At 32.0% G+C, this 22260-nt stretch overlaps 2 protein-coding genes and 1 long non-coding RNA gene across 3 annotated transcripts in view; all 3 read left to right on the forward strand.

Annotated features, from left to right (window-relative positions):
- Positions 1-22260, forward strand: part of LOC133185440 (histone-binding protein RBBP4) — a 241291-nt gene that overhangs the window by 126544 nt on the left and 92487 nt on the right. The window lies entirely within an intron of this gene.
- On the forward strand, positions 2669-4362 carry LOC133186041 (uncharacterized). Its single transcript, XM_061321321.1, has 3 exons — positions 2669-2704; positions 3175-3230; positions 3428-4362. Exons 2-3 carry the CDS (start codon positions 3198-3200, stop codon positions 3836-3838), a joined length of 444 nt encoding a protein of 147 aa, XP_061177305.1. The 5' UTR covers positions 2669-2704; positions 3175-3197; the 3' UTR covers positions 3839-4362.
- Positions 7863-9302, forward strand: LOC133186042 (uncharacterized). Its single transcript, XR_009720995.1, has 2 exons — positions 7863-7910; positions 8586-9302. It is a non-coding gene; the product is annotated as an uncharacterized LOC133186042 (long non-coding RNA).

The following is a 22260-nucleotide window of genomic DNA, read 5'->3' on the forward strand; positions in this document are numbered from 1 at the left end:
TTAAGATTGCATTTCAAGACATTTTGAGTGAAATCGGTCGTTAAATGCCACAAAATATGCTTCTTTTTTATGAGAAAGCGAACTAATGTTGACAAATGCATGTCATATTTCACATACATTATAATAATTTATGTTGAGACACATTCCCTCTGTGACATTTTTGTCAATAGTAAGTATAAACATAGAATGTGATATAAATTAAGATGCATGAAAATTAACAAATATTTATATTCTGTCATGTCTTCCAGATTTATTGTCAATCATTAATCATTTGATAAGTATAGCATTTTTCTTTTGCAGTACAAATATAATTAGCAAATTAATGACATAAACAATTAAGGGGTGAAATTTAATAGTTTAAGACAATTCTTTAACAACATAAACAATCCATGTCAATTCATTGTCAAAATAATGACAGAAAATGATATCTTTGCCTTAAGATAAAACTACACTACATACACATGTATATTGTCAATGAGATTTACAAGCAGACATGTACAACGCATACATTGAGAAATTTTGTTGGAGTCTGTTAACCTTAAAAGTGTCGACTCAAAAGGATGCAAAAAGCAAAAGATCTATTGGCTACATAACAAACTATGAGCTATGTAACCGTTTTTTTTTTTCTAACAGAACCTTGGCAAAGAAGGGCTCTGATTTCACCAACTGAAATCATCTTAAGTTTGGAAGAATTATTAATATATAGTTTTAATCACATATTAAGAGATATTCTCTGTAACCACTTAAAGCATTATCAGCTGCATTTTTGAGAATTTAATTTTGCTATTAAAGTGTGTTATTTTGATTTTTTTTTTATGTAATTTGAACCTTTTTTATCAATTTGACTTAACTAAAGTACTAAATTGTAATACAAGAAAGACTTCTGTATAATCGAATGTATAATATTATATAGTTTTGAAGTGAGATGTTCTGACTAAACTTTTCTTAAAAGCTGATGAGTGACATACGTGCTATTCTGATTGAACTAAAGTTGAATATCAATTATTGATAAAGTTTATGAACAAAATAACAGTGTTGTTATGGCTTTTAAGAAGAGAAAATGTTCAATTTTATTCAATTTTGTTCACATTATTCACATTGTTCACATGTCAACATTAAATCCTGTATAGTAGCTTATTGCATCCAGGTAGAGATTGTGTGGAAGTCAACATTTAAAGTCAGGTAAATTTTTCACAAATATCAACCCAAGAAGTTTTGGGAATCTACATACAAGTTTACGTATCCAAGAAAACAAATTAATTGTCAGTTTTTATACATGTTTGTCCTATGATTTGCATAGCAACACTCTATTTTAAGAATTAAATTTGAACTTTTTGAAATCTGGTAATTAGGACCACACCATTGCCTTTCCAAATTAATCAGCAATTATTTGGACATGTGCCCTTTTAAAAACATAATAAATTTAAACATACAGAGAGCGTACTTTTGAATACTTTGTTTCAATAATAACGTATGTAATAGTTGGATTTCCCAGATATGTTTATCATGCATTTAAGACATTAAGGCTTCAACTTTAAGGAACAGTCGTTGACATTTGTCTGCATTGCTGCAAACATTAAGTATTTGACTCTGAACATGTTTAAGATGCATTTTTCAAACCATGACACATAGCAAACAATTTTTGCCTTATTTGAATTTACAATATCAAAGATATTTATCAAAAAAGAGTTTGGGGAAATTCTGAGACTGTGCGTGCTACTACTTCTATATAAAAGTTCAAGTCGTTATAGAGAATGACTCTGAATCAAAATATCAAGAGACCAAATCCTGGCCACAGGGAAGTAAATATTTAGAATCCATTTACCAAATATCCCTCTTCTGTGTGTAAGACTTTGTAAACTTCATCTCCTTTCCATACCTATCCTAACTCAAGTGGTAAAATTAAATCCAAGGTTTATAAGAATGGGAAATTATAACTGTAGTTTTTCAGACAAAATTTATTATTTTTTGATTTGTTAAACTTTGAAATGCTTATCCTTGCCTCTGGTGGCAATAATTTGAATAAACCTGAATATATAATGAATGTGCATATAGCTGACATTCTATAATTGATACCCTGTAACCTTAATTCTTTTTGGAGTGGAGAGATTTGAACACAATAGAATAAGTCTGACCCCCAAATGTAGCCCTATATACCAGTCACAGAGTTGCATGATTTGCACTACATGTATAATTTTGTCTTTGTGGAGTAAAATTCTATTTATAAAAAGAATTCGATGAAATTGTATAAAAATAACATTTTTATTATTAATACGAATCTTTATCAATAGACTGTTAGGAACTATTTTCTTCCCTAGGTTTTCATGTAGAACTGCTTTTGGAATTAAAAAAAATTATCCTACACATTAACATAGATAATGTATTGCACATCATAAACATTTCAGAAGACATAAAACTTGTATTTAGTATTTGAGAAAGTCCGCGCATGCGTCTATGGTCAAAGTTCGAAAACCCACAAAAATTTTAACGTTTATGCGTGCCATTTGTCAGAAAGCTTTGCAAACAACGCCAATAATAGCTTTAACAAATCACAATTTGTATTTCTGCTTCATATAAATTTCCAATTAATATTTAGTATAAATACCTTCTTAACATGAAGAAAATCGATTCGTGTATAACACGAACTTGTCTGTGTCATATGTTCTGCCGTTAAGTCACGGAGAGACACGAGCAGGTTAATCATGTAATAACTATGTGTGAACTCTGAGGAAGTAATCTGTCATATCTGATAAAAGTGCTGACCCCGTATCATATAAATTACACTCAATTTGCTTTATTTCTATTTATTGTTATAGATTTCACTGAATGTAGAAATTCTACTTTAAAGATCATCTTTTATTGCATTTATATGAAAATCTTTTATTTCTTTGGGTAAGTTATCAAAAATTATCAGTGAGAAAAAGACATTTTGTTTGATTAATAAAAAAAATTACAATTTAAATAATGGAAGCAATTTAGAACATGAATGTGGTCAATTAATGAAAGATAAAGACAAAATCCGCCGAATTAATTTTTTAATGTGATGATCAGGGCAGCCCTGATGTTACGTCGCCTAAGCTTTATACATTTTTATGATGGCAATTAGGAGATAACAGAATATTCATTACGAACCTCAGTTGATATAACTTCGTAGCATTCCCCATATTTTTTCAGTTTATGTTAAAGCACTTTTCAAGATGATGGGTTTTACAGCTACAAGAATCACTTGGGTAAGTAGTGACACCTATTATTCGCACTTTAATTGTCTTTTCATTTTACATTACAATTAATATTTTATTGCTTAAGAACTTCTTTTTGTAAAATTTTTCTTTAACTTTTTAAGAACAGTTTTAAAATAACTTAAAATAACCTAACATATGAGGTTAAGAATGTATAAACACATATATGTATTTAAACTTTTCTGAAGGTGGTCTTCAGTTTGACAGTTATCTCCCTTACTGTGAGCAGCACTTACGCTCAAAATAATCAGAGGAAATCCTGTAAAGAAGAATGTTACCCAAAACGAGTGAACTGTATATCACGGTGTAAAGAGGGGTTTTGGCTTAACCTTTCGAAATCAAAGTTTTTGTTGTGTGCTGATAAATGTGACACTAAAGCATTGAAGTGTTCCCCTCGTTGTGAATGCCTGGCCGTCGTTGAACGGGAAAAGGCAGGATGTGACCAAGCATGTAAGTCTTACCGCTTTAGGAGTTCCTTTGACGAAATGCATTGTTTAAAGGAGTGCAAGTTTGAGTATGAGGGTTCTCAAAAGATTTGCAGAGGAGGTCGGCGTCAGCCACCCAAGGATGTAGAAACTGTAAACGGAAATCAATCCTGATTTGTGACGTGCACGTAATTGTAAACTTTGGTCTAACTCTCAGATTTATTCTGAGTGACTAAAGCGCTTACCTAGTCTTTGTTGCTCTGTACAATCCAATTTCTAATTTATGGACTATCAGTTTTGTAGTAACTGTATCCCTTGTTTTAATTGTATGTTTTATTATACTAATCGTGAGAACTTGCGACTGATACATCCAGAAATGCATATTCATATCAACCGCAATCGTCTTCCAACCAAAACTCCCAGAACTTGAATACTAATGATATTTTTTTTAGAAATTCATTGGACATTTATTGTGTAAAAACGTAAATAGTGCTTATTATCTGTCCATGTAGTTAGATATAGAATTTAACATTATGACTTGTGTATTTACCATAGCCCGGGAAGTTGTCAACTTATTAACCTGGTTAAAACCCAAAGGGTATTGTTCGCATGTTCTCATTGAAAGTTTAATAAGTAATTATATATACCTTTGTTGCATTATATAGTTATCAAAAATAAAACTGTTTCAAAAAATTAAAGTTTTGATTTAATACTCGGTCAGAAGCAGTCTGCAGCTGGATACTTAATATTTGCAAATAAATATTTCAAGACAAGTCTTGATATCCTTGTAACATCAGCTTATTTATCAATAGCCTGCTTCGTTATAGAAAGTGTTCGTACGTAGAACAAGCTCTTGTGTATCGAATGAACTGTGAGACATATAATGCAGTTGATAATGGTATATTGCTACATAACTAAAGTAGTTAACGATAGAAAATTTGAATTCATCATGTTTATCATAAATGTTTAGTTGTCAGCTTGCCATCTATGTCTTTTTCTAGTAAAACATTCAAATATGAAAGAGATTTGTCAGACTCTGAGGTGTCTTTTACTTCTAGATCAATGAGGTACATTGAATCAACGTAAGATGAATATTGTTAATTGAAAAAAGAAGTCATCGATATATCTAAATTCCAAATTGAAGGCCACAGCAAGAGACATTTTTATGCAGAAGGTTCTCAATAAATGCTGCTTCATATATATGACCAACAGGTCTGCTAATAACGGGGCACAATTAATACCCATGGAAATTAACTTTAAAAACTTGTGTATAGAATCAGAATGTTTTTAAACAAAATAAGATTGCAGATGACCAATGACAATGAAAGATGACCAATAAGGTATTAACAAATAAACATATAGAAGCTCTCACATTTCCATAAAAAAATTCCATGTTTCTGAATTTTTTGAAAATTTAAAAAAAAAGTCTTTGATTAATCCTTTTCAGATAAGCAGTTTTAACGATTCGTTGTCTGCAAGATGCTTTAATTTAGCTTCCCAAAATTATTTTGCAGTGTCTTGGCTGCTCAAAATTTTGGCCAAAATAAACCAAAATATGCTTTAAAAGAATGCTCCTTTTCCAAAGCTTAATTTAGATTAAAGTCAAAACCTTACCCCTTTTGTTGAATGAGAAAAAGAAAAATACTATCCATGGCCAAAACTTAAGCTTAGGACATCAGTCAATTAACTGTTCATACCCATTTATAGATTAAATCATTCATTTATGGAAAACTGCCGATTAAATTGAGCTCAATATAAAAAAAAAACTACAGAAGGGTAAGTGGGATATTATCATTAGATTGATGGAAATGAAAAAGGTGAAGTTAACAAACGTTGATCGATCTCAAAAAAATCTACAAACAGTACAAATTTGTGAACCGGGCATAAAACATCGGTCCACGGAAATTCCAGATTGGGATTAGGTGCTTAGCTATCTGATTGTTTTGAAAGCCAACATTCTAGAAAATCATTAAAAGTTATTTTCACCTATACCCGAACATCTAAATTTTCATAATACTTGATTTTTTTTTCTATATTTGACTTAAAATAGAATTGGGAACTTCAAAAATGTAAGTCCCCTTGCATCCGACCTTCCATGTAAACATAACTTGATTTTCTTTTATATTGGACAAAACATAAATTGAAAACTTCTGAATTGATATGATTCGTTATGTTTCTTTTTGAAAGAAATCCCGGGATTCGCAATGCTTTCAGTAAAAAAACTTCAGCATATTTTGATATAATACCGTCAAGTAAATTAGTTGAATATGATTCGTCGAAAAACATATTGTCGCTGCGCTTTCCAAAACCTTGTAAGTCGAAAAATGTTTAAAATGCGTGGGAGTTTTTAATTTTAGAATCAATAAATGAGCATCCCTGTTCTCCCAAAAATCGTACTTCTACGCCAATCAGAAGTCTAAGAATTATGCATGTGACAAAACCTCGCCTAATAAGTGGTTAGATTTTTATTCCCAGAAGATCTTAGGACAAAAAAAAATAATAATATAAACCAACAATCTAAACATGAAGACGAAGATCTTTGAAAATACATGTAAAGGGTATGTTGTTAAGTGACATAAAAATTAAATATCTAATTATGTATATAACACTTTTCTTTTGATGATTTAAGGATAAAACAAATTATCAAAATGTATGGTTTTGGAAAGCTTTCCATGCCTGATTCATTAAAGTTTTTCTTTTGATTTCTAGTCTTTGTAAAATCATTGAAAACAAATTTATATCTTTAAAAATTTCAAAAATAATTTCATTGCTGTTATTATTGATTAAAAATGTGTTTGAGAGATTTATTTTGAAATACAATGATTTGTAATTAAATTCAATATGAAGTGTAATGAATTTACGACAATTTGAAAGTACTATTCTTGCTGCTGAAAAACTTTGTCATCAACAAATTGAAATCAAATTAGCGAAACATGAACATCTTCAAAAGATGAAGAGGATTATTCCTTTTGATAAACACCCTTTTATGACAATTTGCCAAATACGCATATAGTTATTCTTTTTACATAATGCATGAAATATGAAGATAACGAACAGTATTTAACTCAAAGTCCATTTAGACAATACAAATTGGGAGCAGAGCAAACACGGACCTCCAAATACATCAAAGGAGAGATCAGATGCCATGGAGGAGTGCGTATGTATTTAACCGTTTAGATTTTTGTCTTTCTTATATTTTTTTCTTCGGAAAAGGTTACTGCCTTTGTGATTTTTTATTGTTGTGGATCTATAGTATTGAATTCTGTTAATAAATGTTTGCAAATACTTTTTACAAATTCTTTCAAGTGTCTTTATATGACTCAGTTAGTAACGAGGGAGGTAAGGGTGCAAAACAGAAAACAGACTTAAACATAATGTGTTTATATGGAAGTCATTATCAAAGATTAATGTAGAATTCATTGTAATATAATAAATATTGCCTGTAGTTGATGGTAACATAGATAATTTTCACCAAGAAAACCACAGTTTCAAAAATAGTTTTTTAAATGATGAAAAATTAAAATCGGTATTTATAACTCATTTCAACATTTTTCGTGTCATGGTTGATAAACTGCTATACTTGAATATCTCAGGGAGTTTTGGTAGAATTAGCTATCGACAATTGTTAATCATTTTGTAAGTATTTTGATTAAAAAACCCTTTTGGTTTTAACTCAAACTTTAATTTAGGTTGGGACTTTCCTTTAACAATCAGTTGATTAGAAAAACAGGTCAGACAGCCCTTTTTACATGCCCTCAATTAAACTGTCACATTGCGTCTTTGACTTCTTAAACTGAAAAAAATTTGTTTTAGTTTTGTTAGCTGTAATATTCATTGTGAATGAATCCATTTTAAAGTTGTTCTTTTTTAAGCTTTTAGCTTGAAATGTTCCTCTTACTTCTCATTCTACCCTAAATGTTAATGATAGGCGCCAACAGACTCTAATTTTAACATGCCTGACCATAATTTTACATCAAATGTATTAAATAAGTAATGAAACCAAGAAAACATATAATGATATCCTCTTGAATAGCTACGGTTCATGTCATATCAAGGAAGAGAAATGTCACGCAGAATTTATTCAGCCTGCCTGCCCACAAACCGTCAAATTTATTTATTTTAGATTTAAACATGATCTTAATTGAGAATGATGTACGGTATGTCCGTACGAGTGTTTTTTATGTAATACATATTTATCTTGTTTCTTTACTCACCACGTTTCAAAGTAGCTGACAACTTGACAGAGGTAAGACACATCTCAAAGCTGGACTGTACATACTTATAAAAAAAATTTGGGCATTTAAATATTTAATTGCAAAGGTAGTATTATATATTTCGTTAATTCATAAAAAAACAGATCAAATTACAAAAATACTAGTGTGTCAGAATTAGAGGGTTGTGATACTGTCTATAGTTGTATTCTTATTGTTGAAGATTGGTTTAATTTTTTTTTTGTAAGAGCAAAGGGGGTCCTTAAATTGTGGGGACGGGGTCTGCTTTTCCTAGAATTTCAGAAGGAATAAAATTTTTGCAAATGATAGTAACTTAGATTTGTACATTCAATTATAAAACTAAATTCAATCATTTTATTTCTCTCTGTGGAAAAATTCTCATTTTTTTTAAGTATATATAGGAATTCATACTTTTATCCCTCTGGAAAATGTTTCTTAAATTATAAAATATGTTGAATGTTTTCTTTTCAAAAGCTGTTTTTAACTCAAAGAAAATACTTTAAAAGACCATAAGCCTCATATCATATCCACGTTTTCAGAATGGTTATGATCAGGTGGTAATGTGTTTTATGAACATGTATCTGGATCGGACTGTTTTCTGTGTCACACTTAAGACTGACGTCCATTTCAAATTGAACCTGTTATTTCATTTTGAAAAACATGATTGCGATACGGACTTCTTTTTTCAGATGCGTCTCCTGTTTGCTGTTTCCCTAGCTGTCTACATCCTCTGTGTTCTAGGGGACAGGACTCCGTGTCAGCACGAATGTTACCCCTATAGAATAAAATGTCACAAGGACTGCAGGTTCGATTACATGTCCAACTCTTTCAGGAAGAAGTTCAACAGATGCTCTAAGAAATGTGAAAATATGTTTGCTGAGTGTAGTAACAAATGTGAATGTAAAGCCCTAAACAACAGAGAAAGAGAAGGGTGTAGGTACAGTTGTCAGAATTACCCGTATTTTAACGATTGGGACAGAAAAATGTGCTTATTGGAGTGTAAATTCGATTTCGGTGAAAACTACAGTAAATGTTGATTGATAAACAATTCGGCTTCTCTTGTTTGCGGACATAGTGCAATGATTCTTAAATTCTTTTTTGTACATTTCGAATATCTGCATTCAGTCATTGTCGTTAAATGTAAGTGTGCAGATGTGATTTAAACAGAGTTGTGAAAATGTCCAAATAGGGTGGACGCAATGCAGTTCAGTATATACTTTTGTAAAGAAATGTTCCTTGTCTTCTTTTTACACATGTAATACACAGTGAAAGTCAAAACCCAAAGGAAAATATTAGTTAATGGTGCATAATAAATTGGTTTATTCCAATGGGAGAAATCCATTATAGTGTTACGCATGTATCATGCGCAATATATTGAGTTTTTAATAAAGTTATATGTTTTACCATTTTTGCTCCTTATTTTTCATGCCTTAAGTTTCACTCCTTTTCAGAGGATATGTTCACTTAAACAGATATCTTGAAATGACAAAATGTTTGGCATGCAATCACGATATTGCAGATTAATGGAAAGAAACCGAGAATATTTTCAGATGCGTTTCTGACATGTGACAATCATAATAGCTTCCATATATAGCTCTATATTTTAACATTTTCAAAATTACGTAATTTGATAAATTGTTTACGTAATTAAAAGCCATTAAACTTTTGTGAAAAATGTTGTGTGACTATTTAAATAAAAACGAATAATTACCACAAGGGATATCTTTTAAATTTCAGTCATTAAATGTTTGAAATACTGTTTCTATGTAGTTGTTATTTCTATATAAAATTTTCCAGTTATTGGTAAACACAATAACTTAATGAATCTTTCTTCCTGAGTGTGAGTGTCTGTATGTGTGGCATTTTTAGGTAAAATTACGTCATCGGGAAACCCTTTATTACACCGATCTAGCATCTGCTACAAAACCATTTTAATAAAGATTAAGATGTTTTGCGTACTTATCATTACGTTCAAAAATGGGCATTTCTATTCACTTACAAATTAATTGGTCACCTGTCATCACTATGTGAATGACCAAAAATCAGTCAAATTTAAATCAGTGTATATAAGCATTAACGTCACTTACAGTGGTAAAAACCCAGATGCTCGAAGGAGTTACCTAGTGCAATACCACTCAAGTTAGATTATTCAAATATCAGGAAAGATGTTAACATTAATGTGTATTTTATAGAATGCGAAATGTTTTGCTTCCCTTTGAAAAGAATGCAAAATTTCGGTATTGAAGAATCAAGTTTTCAACTCAACTGTCCAACTATTAGAATGACCCTGTCCCTTTGAATATACCCATTAATCAAAGTTTATGACATAATACCATTTCAACAACAAAACATCGTTTGAAAAATTTACATTTTAACATGTAGCCTCACAAATATAAGAATATAAGAACTTTTAATTCCTGAATTTTCTAAAATTTTTATATATAACCATTGTAAACACGTAATTTAAGCAACGACAACTTTTGTGTGAAGTAACAACAAACATTTGAATTTAACGAACTCTGATTTACCTCAAAAATCCAGTAAAAACTACGAATTGTTAACTGGGCAATAACTAACTCCTGGAAACACTAGACGTGGGATAATGTGCCAAGGAGGAATAGGCATCCCTTGTCGACTGATAAATACCGCCGTCAGCTCTCTTTATTGATGAGGTATACGAAATAATCTGTTATCAAAATGGTTTAAAAATAATAGCCTAACAAAAGGTGGAAAACAGGTCAGTATACGACCAGTATCCTCAAAACGACCACAGAATCATGAAATGCTGACTTAAATGAAATTGTTGAAATCTCTATAACATCAACTCATTTACCAGTAGCCTGTCTAGGTTTAACAATCGATCATACTCAGAACATGCTCTTGCACACCAAATTAGTCGTGGGACTAAAACACCATATGAAGTAATAGTATAATAGTGAAATATCAATGCATGTTAAGTGGAATTTAACGACGGAAAAGCTGAAGTCATCCCTTTTGTCATATTGTTTAGTTGTCAGTTTGACATTAACGTTTATAATCAGTAAAACATCCACATATGAATCAGATGAAGAAGATTCCATGGTGTCTTTTTTTTCGAGTTCACTGGAATATATCTTGTCCACGTAACTAGATACTGTGGAATCATTTAAATTCGTGGGGGTCAATGTTCGTGGGCAAGCAAAATTTTATTGGTTCGTGGGGATTTAATTTCGTGGGCAGCTCGTTTATTTGGTAGATTTAATTAATCAGTACATTGACAAAAAAATTGTTCGTGGGGATGTAAATTCGTGGGTAAGGGTGACCCACGAAATCCACGAACATTGATCCCCCACGAACAATGATGATTCCACAGTAGTAACTATTATTAATTGAATTAACTTAGTGATATATCTAACTGTTGAATGTAATACCACAGCAATCTTCTTCTCATGTAAAGTGTCTTTTAAAATAATTTTTGCTTCACAAAAGTATAAAACTGGTCGCAAGGAGCACAATTAGTGTCCATCGACATTAAACATGATTTTTGAAGACCTGGTATCCAAAGACTACATAACTGTTGTCTTTCAATAAAAACAGCATCTTTTTGATATCAGACTAAGAATGCTTTTTAACAGAGTAATTTTGTAGGTGACCACTCACAAAATATAAAAATTTTCGAGTTACACTTTCAAAGAGGTTGCTGGTTATGATGTTAAGAAGCCTGGTCTTTAATTAATCATTAGGAGTGGTTGTCAGAAGATTTATTGCTTAAATTTATACGTTTGATTTTTCTTTGGGGGGGGGGGGGGTTGCGATTTCAAATTCATTAGAAGGTTATTTTGGAGGGGGAGAAGGTTTTAGAATCCACATTTATTACCACCACTTCTTGAATGAAAATGTTGTAGTACAGTAGTGATTAAAACTGAAGTTTCTCCAAAAGAGTTCGTATTTTTTAGGAGTAGAGATAGGATCTTGTAGGACCATTTATTGGAACCTGTAATGTATCTTTCCTTCTAATGATTTTATGAAGTCATTCCTGAATGTGTCTAGGATATATACGACCAATTATTAAAGGAGACAGGCTACTGACAAATAAATTGATGTCAAAAGGTTTTCAACAACCTCGTTTGAAGTTAATATTTTGCAAATTCTATTCTGTTTGAACATGGATTACTACGCAGCACTGTTAAGGCATACTTCGAAAAAATCAACAGAATATAAACGTGTATAAATACATACCTTTTTAAAATGAATTTAATTTTGTAAAGGTACTATATTATCTTATGACTTTAACATTCTTTGAAATAACATTGTATACCTCTCTCTGTACTAAATTTGGTTTGGTCACATTATTTGATAGTCACGTGATAAATGCATGTAATGTGTACTGTATGTAGGTCACAAACAAATTTCAATATCGCAAGGGCATACCCTAGTTAAAATTAAAAATCAAAGTAATAGATTGTTTCTACATAACTTGTAGTTTATGGAAAGTGCTGCTGCTTTAAATAGAATTCGCATTTTATTAGTTTAAATTTCATGTTATCTTGCTAATGTCGAAATATGTGTGACCTTTACCAAGTATTTTATGTATTTATTAAGTTATGCTATCGATTTCAGGAAAGCAGCAGCACTTTTCAAGATCTATTAAGTGTATGCCCTTGCGAAAAGGCGATTTAATGAGGCACCTCGGCGTGAAACATGCACACCCTGTAGACAAAAACACGGTAGAATTAATTCAATACATTCTCTCGATAGTTTTTAAATAATGACACTAAACAAATGTTTCAGATTTGTATTAATGATCTACCTAAGATTTTCAAATAATATTCTGTTTAATAATAAAATGCATTTTTCACTGTGAAAAAATTACTTGATCCGCCTCTCACTGCACATAAAATGCGTCAAACTTTACCATGATGACGTCATGTCGACAAGTGCATTGCGATCAGTGACTTGTTTATATCTTGCTGCGTAGGATTTAAATAGCGACAAAAATGAATGCAGTGGTAAGTTTTGATGTAGTTCATTACTCTTATGCAGTTTAGATTAGCAAAATATTTCATTTTCAATTATTGTGAGGAATTGCTATATTTGTGTGATGTCACAGTAAACTTTTCCCGTATAAATTAGGCCCCGCCCCCTTTATGCAGCCTTAACAGAGCTGCGTACGTCTACCTGATCAATACAGAAGGTTCATGGTTTGGCCGATTTACAGGGGATGCTCACTCCTCCAACGCACTTTCTCACCTCTGATGTTTCAAGGGATCTTTTATTGCCCTGTTTACGATATGTATTGTTTACGGGATTAAGAAGCTTTATCATTACTCGTTATCTTTACCATTTTTCATTTATATCGTGAAACATGATGGGTCCAAAGCCACAATGATCAGGATTCCTGAATAATGACCTCCTGATGTAAAGTCTCGAGTTTCAAACAAGCATTCGATACAGTGTGGCGAGATGGTCTTTGGTGTAAACTTTTCAGAAGTGGGGTTAACGGTAAATGTTTTACTTTTATTAGAAATATGCATAATGGTATCAAATCTAGAATACAGATGAATGATGTATCATCAGAATTTTTTAACTGTAATGTTGGTGTATGACAAGGTGAAAACTTATTGCCCTTCTTATTCTCATTGTATATCAATGACTTGGAAGATTTTTGATAGAAAAGAATATTGTCGGTTTGTCTAGCATTAGCAAAGGTATAGAGGATGAGCTGTTTTTGTTTATGAAATTGTTTATTTTATTTTATTCCGACGATACTGTAATACTTGTTCTAAGCCGAACACTATGAAGTTTTATGAAGCTATGTGCCAAAATGATGTTGATTCTTTGAAAAAATTATGTACATTTATCACTAAGATTAATAATATGGTCTGTTCTCCCAAGCTAACTGAATTTATCTCACCTTTTGCTTGACCCACTGTATTATATGTATATATGTTTTATATGTTTATGTACCTCATGCACCATTTACATGGTTTTTGAGTGAATAAATTGAATTGAATTGAATCGAGTCCTCCACAGGCACTTGGGGACTGGAACTGATACATATAAAGAGATCAGTCGAAAACGATATATTTAAAACAAGCTTATTGAGACAAGAGTGTTATATTATCTATATCAGGTAGTGCATATTAGAGTACAAGAATAGAAAAAAGGTTTGTCGAACCCAGATTTAAAAAAAAAATGGAAAGGGGGAGGGGTCCAGCCCCCAAGTGCCTGTGGAGTCATCACCAAATTAAATCTAGTTCAAATTGATTTCAGAAAGGTTTCCTGCTTCGAAACATAACGGATTACATTTATGTAATTTGTGTAACTTTCTGTAAATAAAAGATTACACCAACAAATCCACAAAATGACAACTCATTTAACCCTAGGTAAGCATTCTTATAAACCGGAATAGCTATAAATGCCTACCATTTGATAATTTTATATCTCATTAAAGAACAAAAAAAAATAAAAGAAATGTTCTAATAAAACTCACTAATATGACTTTTTGATTTTTTTTAATATGAATAATTGAATTTTTATTTTGAAAAAAGAATCTCAAATGTTTTAAAAGAATTCAATACTATCATTAATGGACTAAACCAATAGCACCTCCATTTCATGTGGTTAAATGACTTTAACTGACAAAAGTCTTTCAAAATGAATTCTAAACCCGTACCTTCGTAGATAAATCAGCTAAAAATCCATTTACATTGTTGTCTTGTGGTTCGTCAATTATGAGCTTGCGGCTGATGAACTATTTAATAAGGGCCTCGGATTATCTTTATAGCTGTATAATGAAGACTTTGTAGACAATTAACGTCAAAGTCAGTCTAATGTTTTGCATTTATTATTTTAAAACATCTTCTAAACAAAGCCTTCTATGAAACTAGTGTGCTTAGGATGTATGCAAAATTTGAAGATATTCTGTAGGTTTCCTTCAAAACCGTATTTTTTACGGAAAAATATTTCGAGAAATAAGCCCCATTAGTCATATCTAAATTACATTGTCAGAAAAAGTAATGATGACAGTGTGTTTAATGGACATGTCTAGTGAGAACAATAAAACATTTCCCTGTAAAGGACTGCTTTCAGTGCCTCATTTTTGATAGACGTGCATTTCAAAATGCACTTTTTATTTCATTTTCAAACATGATTGCGATATGGATTTTAATTAGATTTGATTTCAGATGCGTCTCTTGTTTGCTGTTTCCCTAGCTGTCTACACCCTCTGTGTTCTTGGGGACAGGACTCCGTGTCAGCACGAATGTTACCCCTATAGAATAAAATTTCACAAGGACAGCAGGTTCAATTACATGTCCAACTCTATCAGGAAGAAGTTCAACAGATGCTCTAAGAAATGTGAAAATATGTTTGCTGAATGTAGTTACGAATGTGAGTGTAAAGCTCTAAACAACAGAGAAAGAGAAGGGTGTAGGTACAGTTGTCAGAATTACCCGTATTTTAACGATTGGGACAGAAAAAAATGTGCTTATTGGAGTGTAAATTCGATTTCAGTGAAAACTACAGTAAATATTGATTGATAAACAAATCGGCTTGTTTGTGGACATAGGGCAATGTTTCTTAAATTCTTTTTTGTAAATTTCGAATATCTGCATTCATAGTATTTGTTGTTAACTTATATATTATTGAGTGTTTGTGCAGTTGTGACATAAATAGAATTGTGAAATGTCCAAATAAGATAGACGCAATGCAATTATACGCGTAAAGAAAAGTTCATCATCTTCTTTCTAGACAAGTAATAAATTGTGATTGTCAAAAAACTTGAGAAAAAATAAATGTTAATGGTGCATAATAAATAATTTATTCTAATGGGAGAAATCCAATCTAATCCAATCTAATGTTACGCATGTATCATGTGCAATATATTTATTTTGTTTTTATATGTTATGTGTTATGTGTTATACGAGTTTTCTTTTTGTTGCCTAAACTTTCACTCCTTTTCAGAGAGTTCGTTAATTCAATAAAAACAGATGCAAAAATATCGTTATCTGACAAAATGTTAAGCATGCAATCACGATATTGCAGAGCAAGAACATTTTCAGATGCGTTTCTGACATGTGACAATCATAATAGCTTCCATATTTAGCTATATATTTTAACATTTTCAAAATAACAAAATTTGATAAATCAATACTCGTAATTAAAAGCCTTTAAACTTTTGTGATAAAAAATGTAACGTGATTATTTAAATAAAACGAATAATTACAAAAAGGGATATATTTTAAATTTCAGCCATCAAATCTTTGAAATATTGTTTCTATGTATCTGTTGTTGGAAAGACAATAATTCTACTCGGCTAACAGACATAAAATGATCAACTGCCATCACAACGTGAATGACCGATTATCAGTCAAATTAAATCAGAGTATATTCATCAACGTGTTGTCACTTTCAAGTGATGAAAACCCAAATGTTCGAAGGAGATACCAAGAGCAATCCTATTCGCGTTAGCTTATTGAAATAACAGGAAAGATACCAATTTTTAATGTTTATAATATATCTAATGTGCATTTCATAGAGTGTAAAATGTTTTGTTTCCCTTGGAAAAGAATTCAAAATTTCGATATTGTAGAATAAAAGTTCAACTCAAATCTTCAATTGTTAAGATTATACTGCCCCTTACAATATACCCTGAATCAAGGTTTATGATACATTATTCAACAACCGCTTTTGTGGCAAAGCCATGATTAAATCATTTTCATTAATGTAAACCTGTAGGGTTTAAAACGGACATATTATTTGAACATTTTAAACTTGGGATATATTCGTATAATATCAATTTAGTTATTAATAGTGAGCTTATAAGTGACAGTAAAATAAAATAAAAAGTTAATTAAGGACCCTCTCTACACCAGTGCAAAATGTTTTTGGGACATTGCGAAAAATATATTGTATAAAGGTGTTAATATTGAGCTTATCTATTTAATTTTCACTATATGGTACGTGGCATTTACCCCCAGGAAAAATGTTCAAACACAGCACAGTATCAGTGAATAGAAATCACTGCTGTTTACTTCCATAGAGACAATACATGTAAATAACATGTTCAATTTATTTATCTTGGCCTTTTAAAATGTTAAGAATACTTGAATTGATTAATATACTGTAAATTTCTTTTTTTTTTTTTTTAGAATTTAAATCTAAGGGCAGATCACTCTAACTGCAGAAAAATACCATAGAATCAGAACTCTTTAGTTTGCAGTGTAGAGAGGGTTCTTAAACCAGGATGGGCATTAATGGTGTACCAATTACAATGACTTTTTAATTAGTAAAGGGACTTTAATTTCATGAACTATAATTATTTTGTTAGAACAAATTTGATTTGGATGTTGGTACAATGAACTATGATTTTGTAAATTCTTTTGTAATGAAACTGATCAGAATAGACCAATCAAACCCACTGATACTAAAGCATTAAATTTGAAAGGAAATGTAGAGTTACTACTAAGATTTTTAACTTAGAGCAATAAAACTTGAAACTTAGAAGAAGGAGATAAGTAAAACAGCTTAGTGCTAGATCACATGAATAAATATTACACTTATGGGTCTCGATTGGAGGGTGGTGCCATGTTGGGGTTCAAGGGTCAACGTTCAGACCTACGGACCAATTGTATGTGGCAAGGCAATGGAAAGACAGCCAATAGAAGTACTTTTGTACCCGGGACAATGAATCCCTCTGAGCATATAATACCAGGGTTCTCCATTATTTGAAATTTTACTGTGTTGCAGACTTTACGCGAACCACTAAAATTCGCGTCATTTTCGCGTTCAAATTCGCAACTGAGCCACTATATTCATTATAATTACAAAAGCATATACACACATTTTTTTTACTCACTTATTGGTTACACAAATGTTATGGTCGTAAAAAAAATAATTGATGGATATTCAAAACAATTAGAATGTATCCATATAATAATGTACATACAATGCACTACATGTATAAGACAAACCAACTCAGAGTAACACCCCCCCCCCCCTCACACACACACCCACACCCACACCCACCTTTTAAAAAATAAGTACGATTTTTAAAAAAAAACTTATATAATATACTTCAGCTTGTATCACTATTTACAAGTACATACGTATATATTAAACTTTGATATTTTTGTGTATATAATTTCATGTTTTACACATGCTCTGAAGAGTAGAGGAAATTCTGGTCGATACAATCGATCTACAGTAAATTTGCCGTGATTTTTGTCAGTTGATTGAATTATAGAATTTTAAAAAAGAAACTTATATAATAGTAAAATAATTTAAGGGGATGTCTTTAAATTCTTCAACAATACATTTACATCAATGAAATGATTACGGTACGAGGTTTGACTCACGGTGCCAGCATAATTCTAGAGATGTGGTTCTGAAATATAAAGACATATATTTAAAAGAAATTTTTAATTTTTTTAAATTTTGAAATAATATTTCAAAATGCAACTAGCAATTATACGGTTACATGGAAGTGTGAAAACACATTATTTGTCTTTGTTTCTTCATGCATAAAGTCCAGCGAGGGTCTAAGAGAAAATTAATTTTGCAAGGTGAAGCAAGACAAAGTGCCCTAATGAGGAGATAATTAAGTGCTCTGTCTTAAAAATTGAAGGACGGTAGATTTGTTTGATTAAAGTCTCAGAGAATTTATGTTCTGATCTTCTGATTATCACTACGAAAGCTACTTAGGATCGATCTATGAAGAAAAAAAATTAAAAAGCATTATAGCGCCTTTTCAAAAGGCGTTATTACGCCTTTCCATAAGGCGTTATTATGCCTTTTGAAGAGCCATTATTATGCCTTTGACAGGCCCGTGCTTTTGAAGGGGGAGGCGGGGAGGGGGGGGGGGCAACCTCCCAAAAATAGACAAGCAAACAAAAAACAAGAACCCCCCCCCCCCGAAAAAAAAACCTTAAATACAATGATTTGCCAGAAATTGACCATACTGCAACAAAATGTTCAGGGACCAAGCAGCCAATAAATGAATTTTTATATTTAAACTATAGCAAGACTATTCACCCACACTTGCATACGTACTACCGGCCTGTTTGAAAAGGCGTTATATCCAAAATCCAAAAATGAAAATGCGTTATTTTATATTAATAAATAATTGAAAGATTGAATCAAAGCCATCTTTATTTATGCAATATATAAAAGTATTTTTTATATTCCTGCACATCTCGCAGACAACTGTTTGCATGTGTATTAAGAGAAGTCAACACTCTACTTGTGGAAATCCAGGATACAGGCGGATGCCGCAAGGTGCTTTGCTTGCCATGTATTAAAAATTCATGTCAATTTTGAAAATATTTTTCTCTCCTCTTAGAAAAAAGCAGTCAAACTATTTGAATGGTTATAATGAGCAATTAGCCTTCAACCAAATTTGTGAAATCCATGAGCCCTTGGTAGAGGTGTCTGGCATCAGAGAAGGACTAAGTTGGTTTAACATTGAAAATATATTACACATTTAGAAATCTTTTTCTTCCTGGTAATCTAATTACAATATGTTTAAATCATTTTTGAAGAAATTAGCCCTATATTTAATTGTGAAATTCGTGTCCCGAGGGTAAGATTTCACCCCCCGGAGTGGGCTAAGTTAGTCATGTATTGAAAATAAAAGGCGTAATTACGCCTTTTGGAAAGGCGTAATAACGCCTTTTGAAAAGACGTAATAACGCATTTATTCGCGTTATTACGCCTTTCTTCACGTTATCACGCCTTTCAAAAGGCGTTATTACGCCTTTTTTTGCGTTATTACGCCTTTTCGAAAGGCGTTATAGTCGCCCGCATGGCACAGTGGTTAGAGCGTCTGCTCTAGAGTCGCGGAGTAAGGAATTGATCCTTACGTCGCGGGTTCGTGGAGACCGGTCCTTCGGATGAGACCGTATAAACCGAGGTCCCGTGTCGCAGTAGGCGCTAGGACGAAAAAGATCCCTCACTGTTCAATGGCCCTAAGTGCCGAGTATAGGTCAAAATTTGCAGCTCTCCACCGGCAAGTGGTGGCGTCTCCATAGGAGTGAAAGATTCTCGAGAGGGACGTTAAACAACAAACAAACAAACCAACCAAAGGCGTTATAACGTTATAATTTTTTTCTCCATTACCTTATAGATTTTACCTTATAGACTTTCGTATATTACAGATCTTACTGTGTCGCAAAATTTTTACTGTGTCGCAGTCATAAAATTTGAATCGTTACTGTGTATGGGAAAATTTTACCGTAAAGTAAAAGTATCTTTTGAATATCTGCTTGTGTGTAGGATCAGAATGTTTTTCAACAAATGAATTTTCGGATACCCAGTGACAAGGTATACAATTTTTATAGAAAAAGTAGAGCTCTGTCTATGATATCAAAAAGCCAGAACTTTGATTTGTAGTGGGAAATGGTTGTATAAAGTGTGGAAAAATCGTACATTTGATGTTATTCAATTTTTTTATAAGTTCCTTGGAAATTTTAAGTATCCAAATCGGATTAATACCACTTCTCAATTATGTTGTTCTCCTGAGGTTTCTCTTTCACTGATGTTAATACTTTGGTGATTTAAAAAAAAAAGGGTTGATAGAACATTTACTGAAACCCACATATATCTCTATAAGGATTTATGTAGTTTAGGGATCCAGTATAGGTTAGGTAATTCAAATTTAATTCAATGTTCAGTATATTAAAAATATTTAAAACTGACACAAGATTTTGAAAAAAAAATTCCTTAAAAAAGAGAACTATGAGTTTAAGTTCGATTACCCCTTGCAGAATTAAATCCAAGTTCCTGTGAACTACAATTAAAATAATATAATGAGACAAAGACTACGGATTTCTCAGCTTACCTGATCAATACGGAGGGCTCACGGAGGGTGTGACAGGTCAACAGGGGATACTTTCTCCTCCTATGCACCTTTCTCACCTATGATGTTTCCAGGGGTCTGTTATTGCCCTGTTCACAATTTGTTTTGAATTAATTAGCTTGATTATTGCTCGTTATCTTCACTTTTTTCATTCATATTGCCACTGGTGTTTATACAGCAGTAAGAGTCCACCGTCAAAATGATCATGATTCCTGAGTAAATACCTCAAGTTTAGTCTCGATTCCCCATCTTTAATCAAGTTCAATAGATTTTAAAAAGTTTTGTGTTTCAAAACAGGACAGGATCACACGCTGTGTAATTTCCTGTAAATAAAAGATTGCACCAACAAATGTGCAAACTGACAACTGATCTAACCTTAGGTGAGCATTCTTATAACAAGAGGCCTGATCACACCTGGTCACATTGGCTTGGAAGAAGCAGAAATCAGTTCAGTATTGAATGGGGGGGGGGGGGGGCAAACTTTAATTTACACTGCCTCAGGGTGATTCCATATCAATATTACTAATCATGGCTTTGCTGTTCCTAAACAGAATAATTTTAAAGATTTTTTCCCTATGTAAAACTCTGATCTCTCATTGTGACCCACCCCTACCCACCCTTAATTTGAACAAATGTGAAACTACACTACCTGAGGACGCTTCATGACTAATCATGGCTTTACTGTTCTTGAGCAGAAGATTTTTTCAAGACGAGTCCTATATAATCTTATACAAAACTTTGACCCTCTGTTGTGCCCCCCCCCTTTCAACTCCTGGGGGTCATAATTTGAACAAATATAATTTTACAATACCTTAGGTTGCTTCTTTATAAATTTAACTAATTATGGCTAAGTTGTTCTTGAGAAGAAGATTTTAAAGATATTTCCTATGTAACGTCAAGGGATATATAGATTTTCCTTTTACTCTGTCTGAGTTAATGACTGAAATGATTATTAAGACACCTCTGTCTGAGGGTATATCAGTACTTAAATGTTCTCTATCTAGAGATGGGGACTGAATAAGGTACTACTTGCACCGTGTTTCTCCCCTAGGTTCCCATTGATAGATAAGAACTCGTTGTCTCAATCTTCTTCAATTTTACTACATCTAGAACTTAACATCAATTCCTATACTTGCTACTGGTGTTTATTACTTTTATTTTGCTCTTACCCTTAACGTTTTCCATCCTTAAAAGGACCAGATTCTCTATCCTTAAATGTCCATCACGTACATAATACTCTGATATCAATTTATAGCATTTTACAGTAGAAAAGGATTTACCAAGAGAAAGTTTACTTTAAAATATAATTAACTATGCAGTAATTAATTAACAAAGATTGCACTGAAGTCTATGGGATAAGCGATATTTTAAAAATATAAGAATATCAATAAATACTGTGGAGGAAAGTTGCATTAAAACATTAGAAATATAATGACAATTGAAAACGTTTTTTTTACCAGATAAGTTTTTTTAAAATTGATTTTTTTATTAATCAAAACAGAGGGAGATAACTCTTACCAAAACTCAAA

Source organism: Saccostrea echinata, unplaced genomic scaffold (assembly GCF_033153115.1).
Source record: "Saccostrea echinata isolate AGI-Se365-2 ecotype Australia unplaced genomic scaffold, CSIRO_AGI_Sech_v1 ptg000012l, whole genome shotgun sequence".
NCBI classification, from domain to species: domain Eukaryota; kingdom Metazoa; phylum Mollusca; class Bivalvia; order Ostreida; family Ostreidae; genus Saccostrea; species Saccostrea echinata.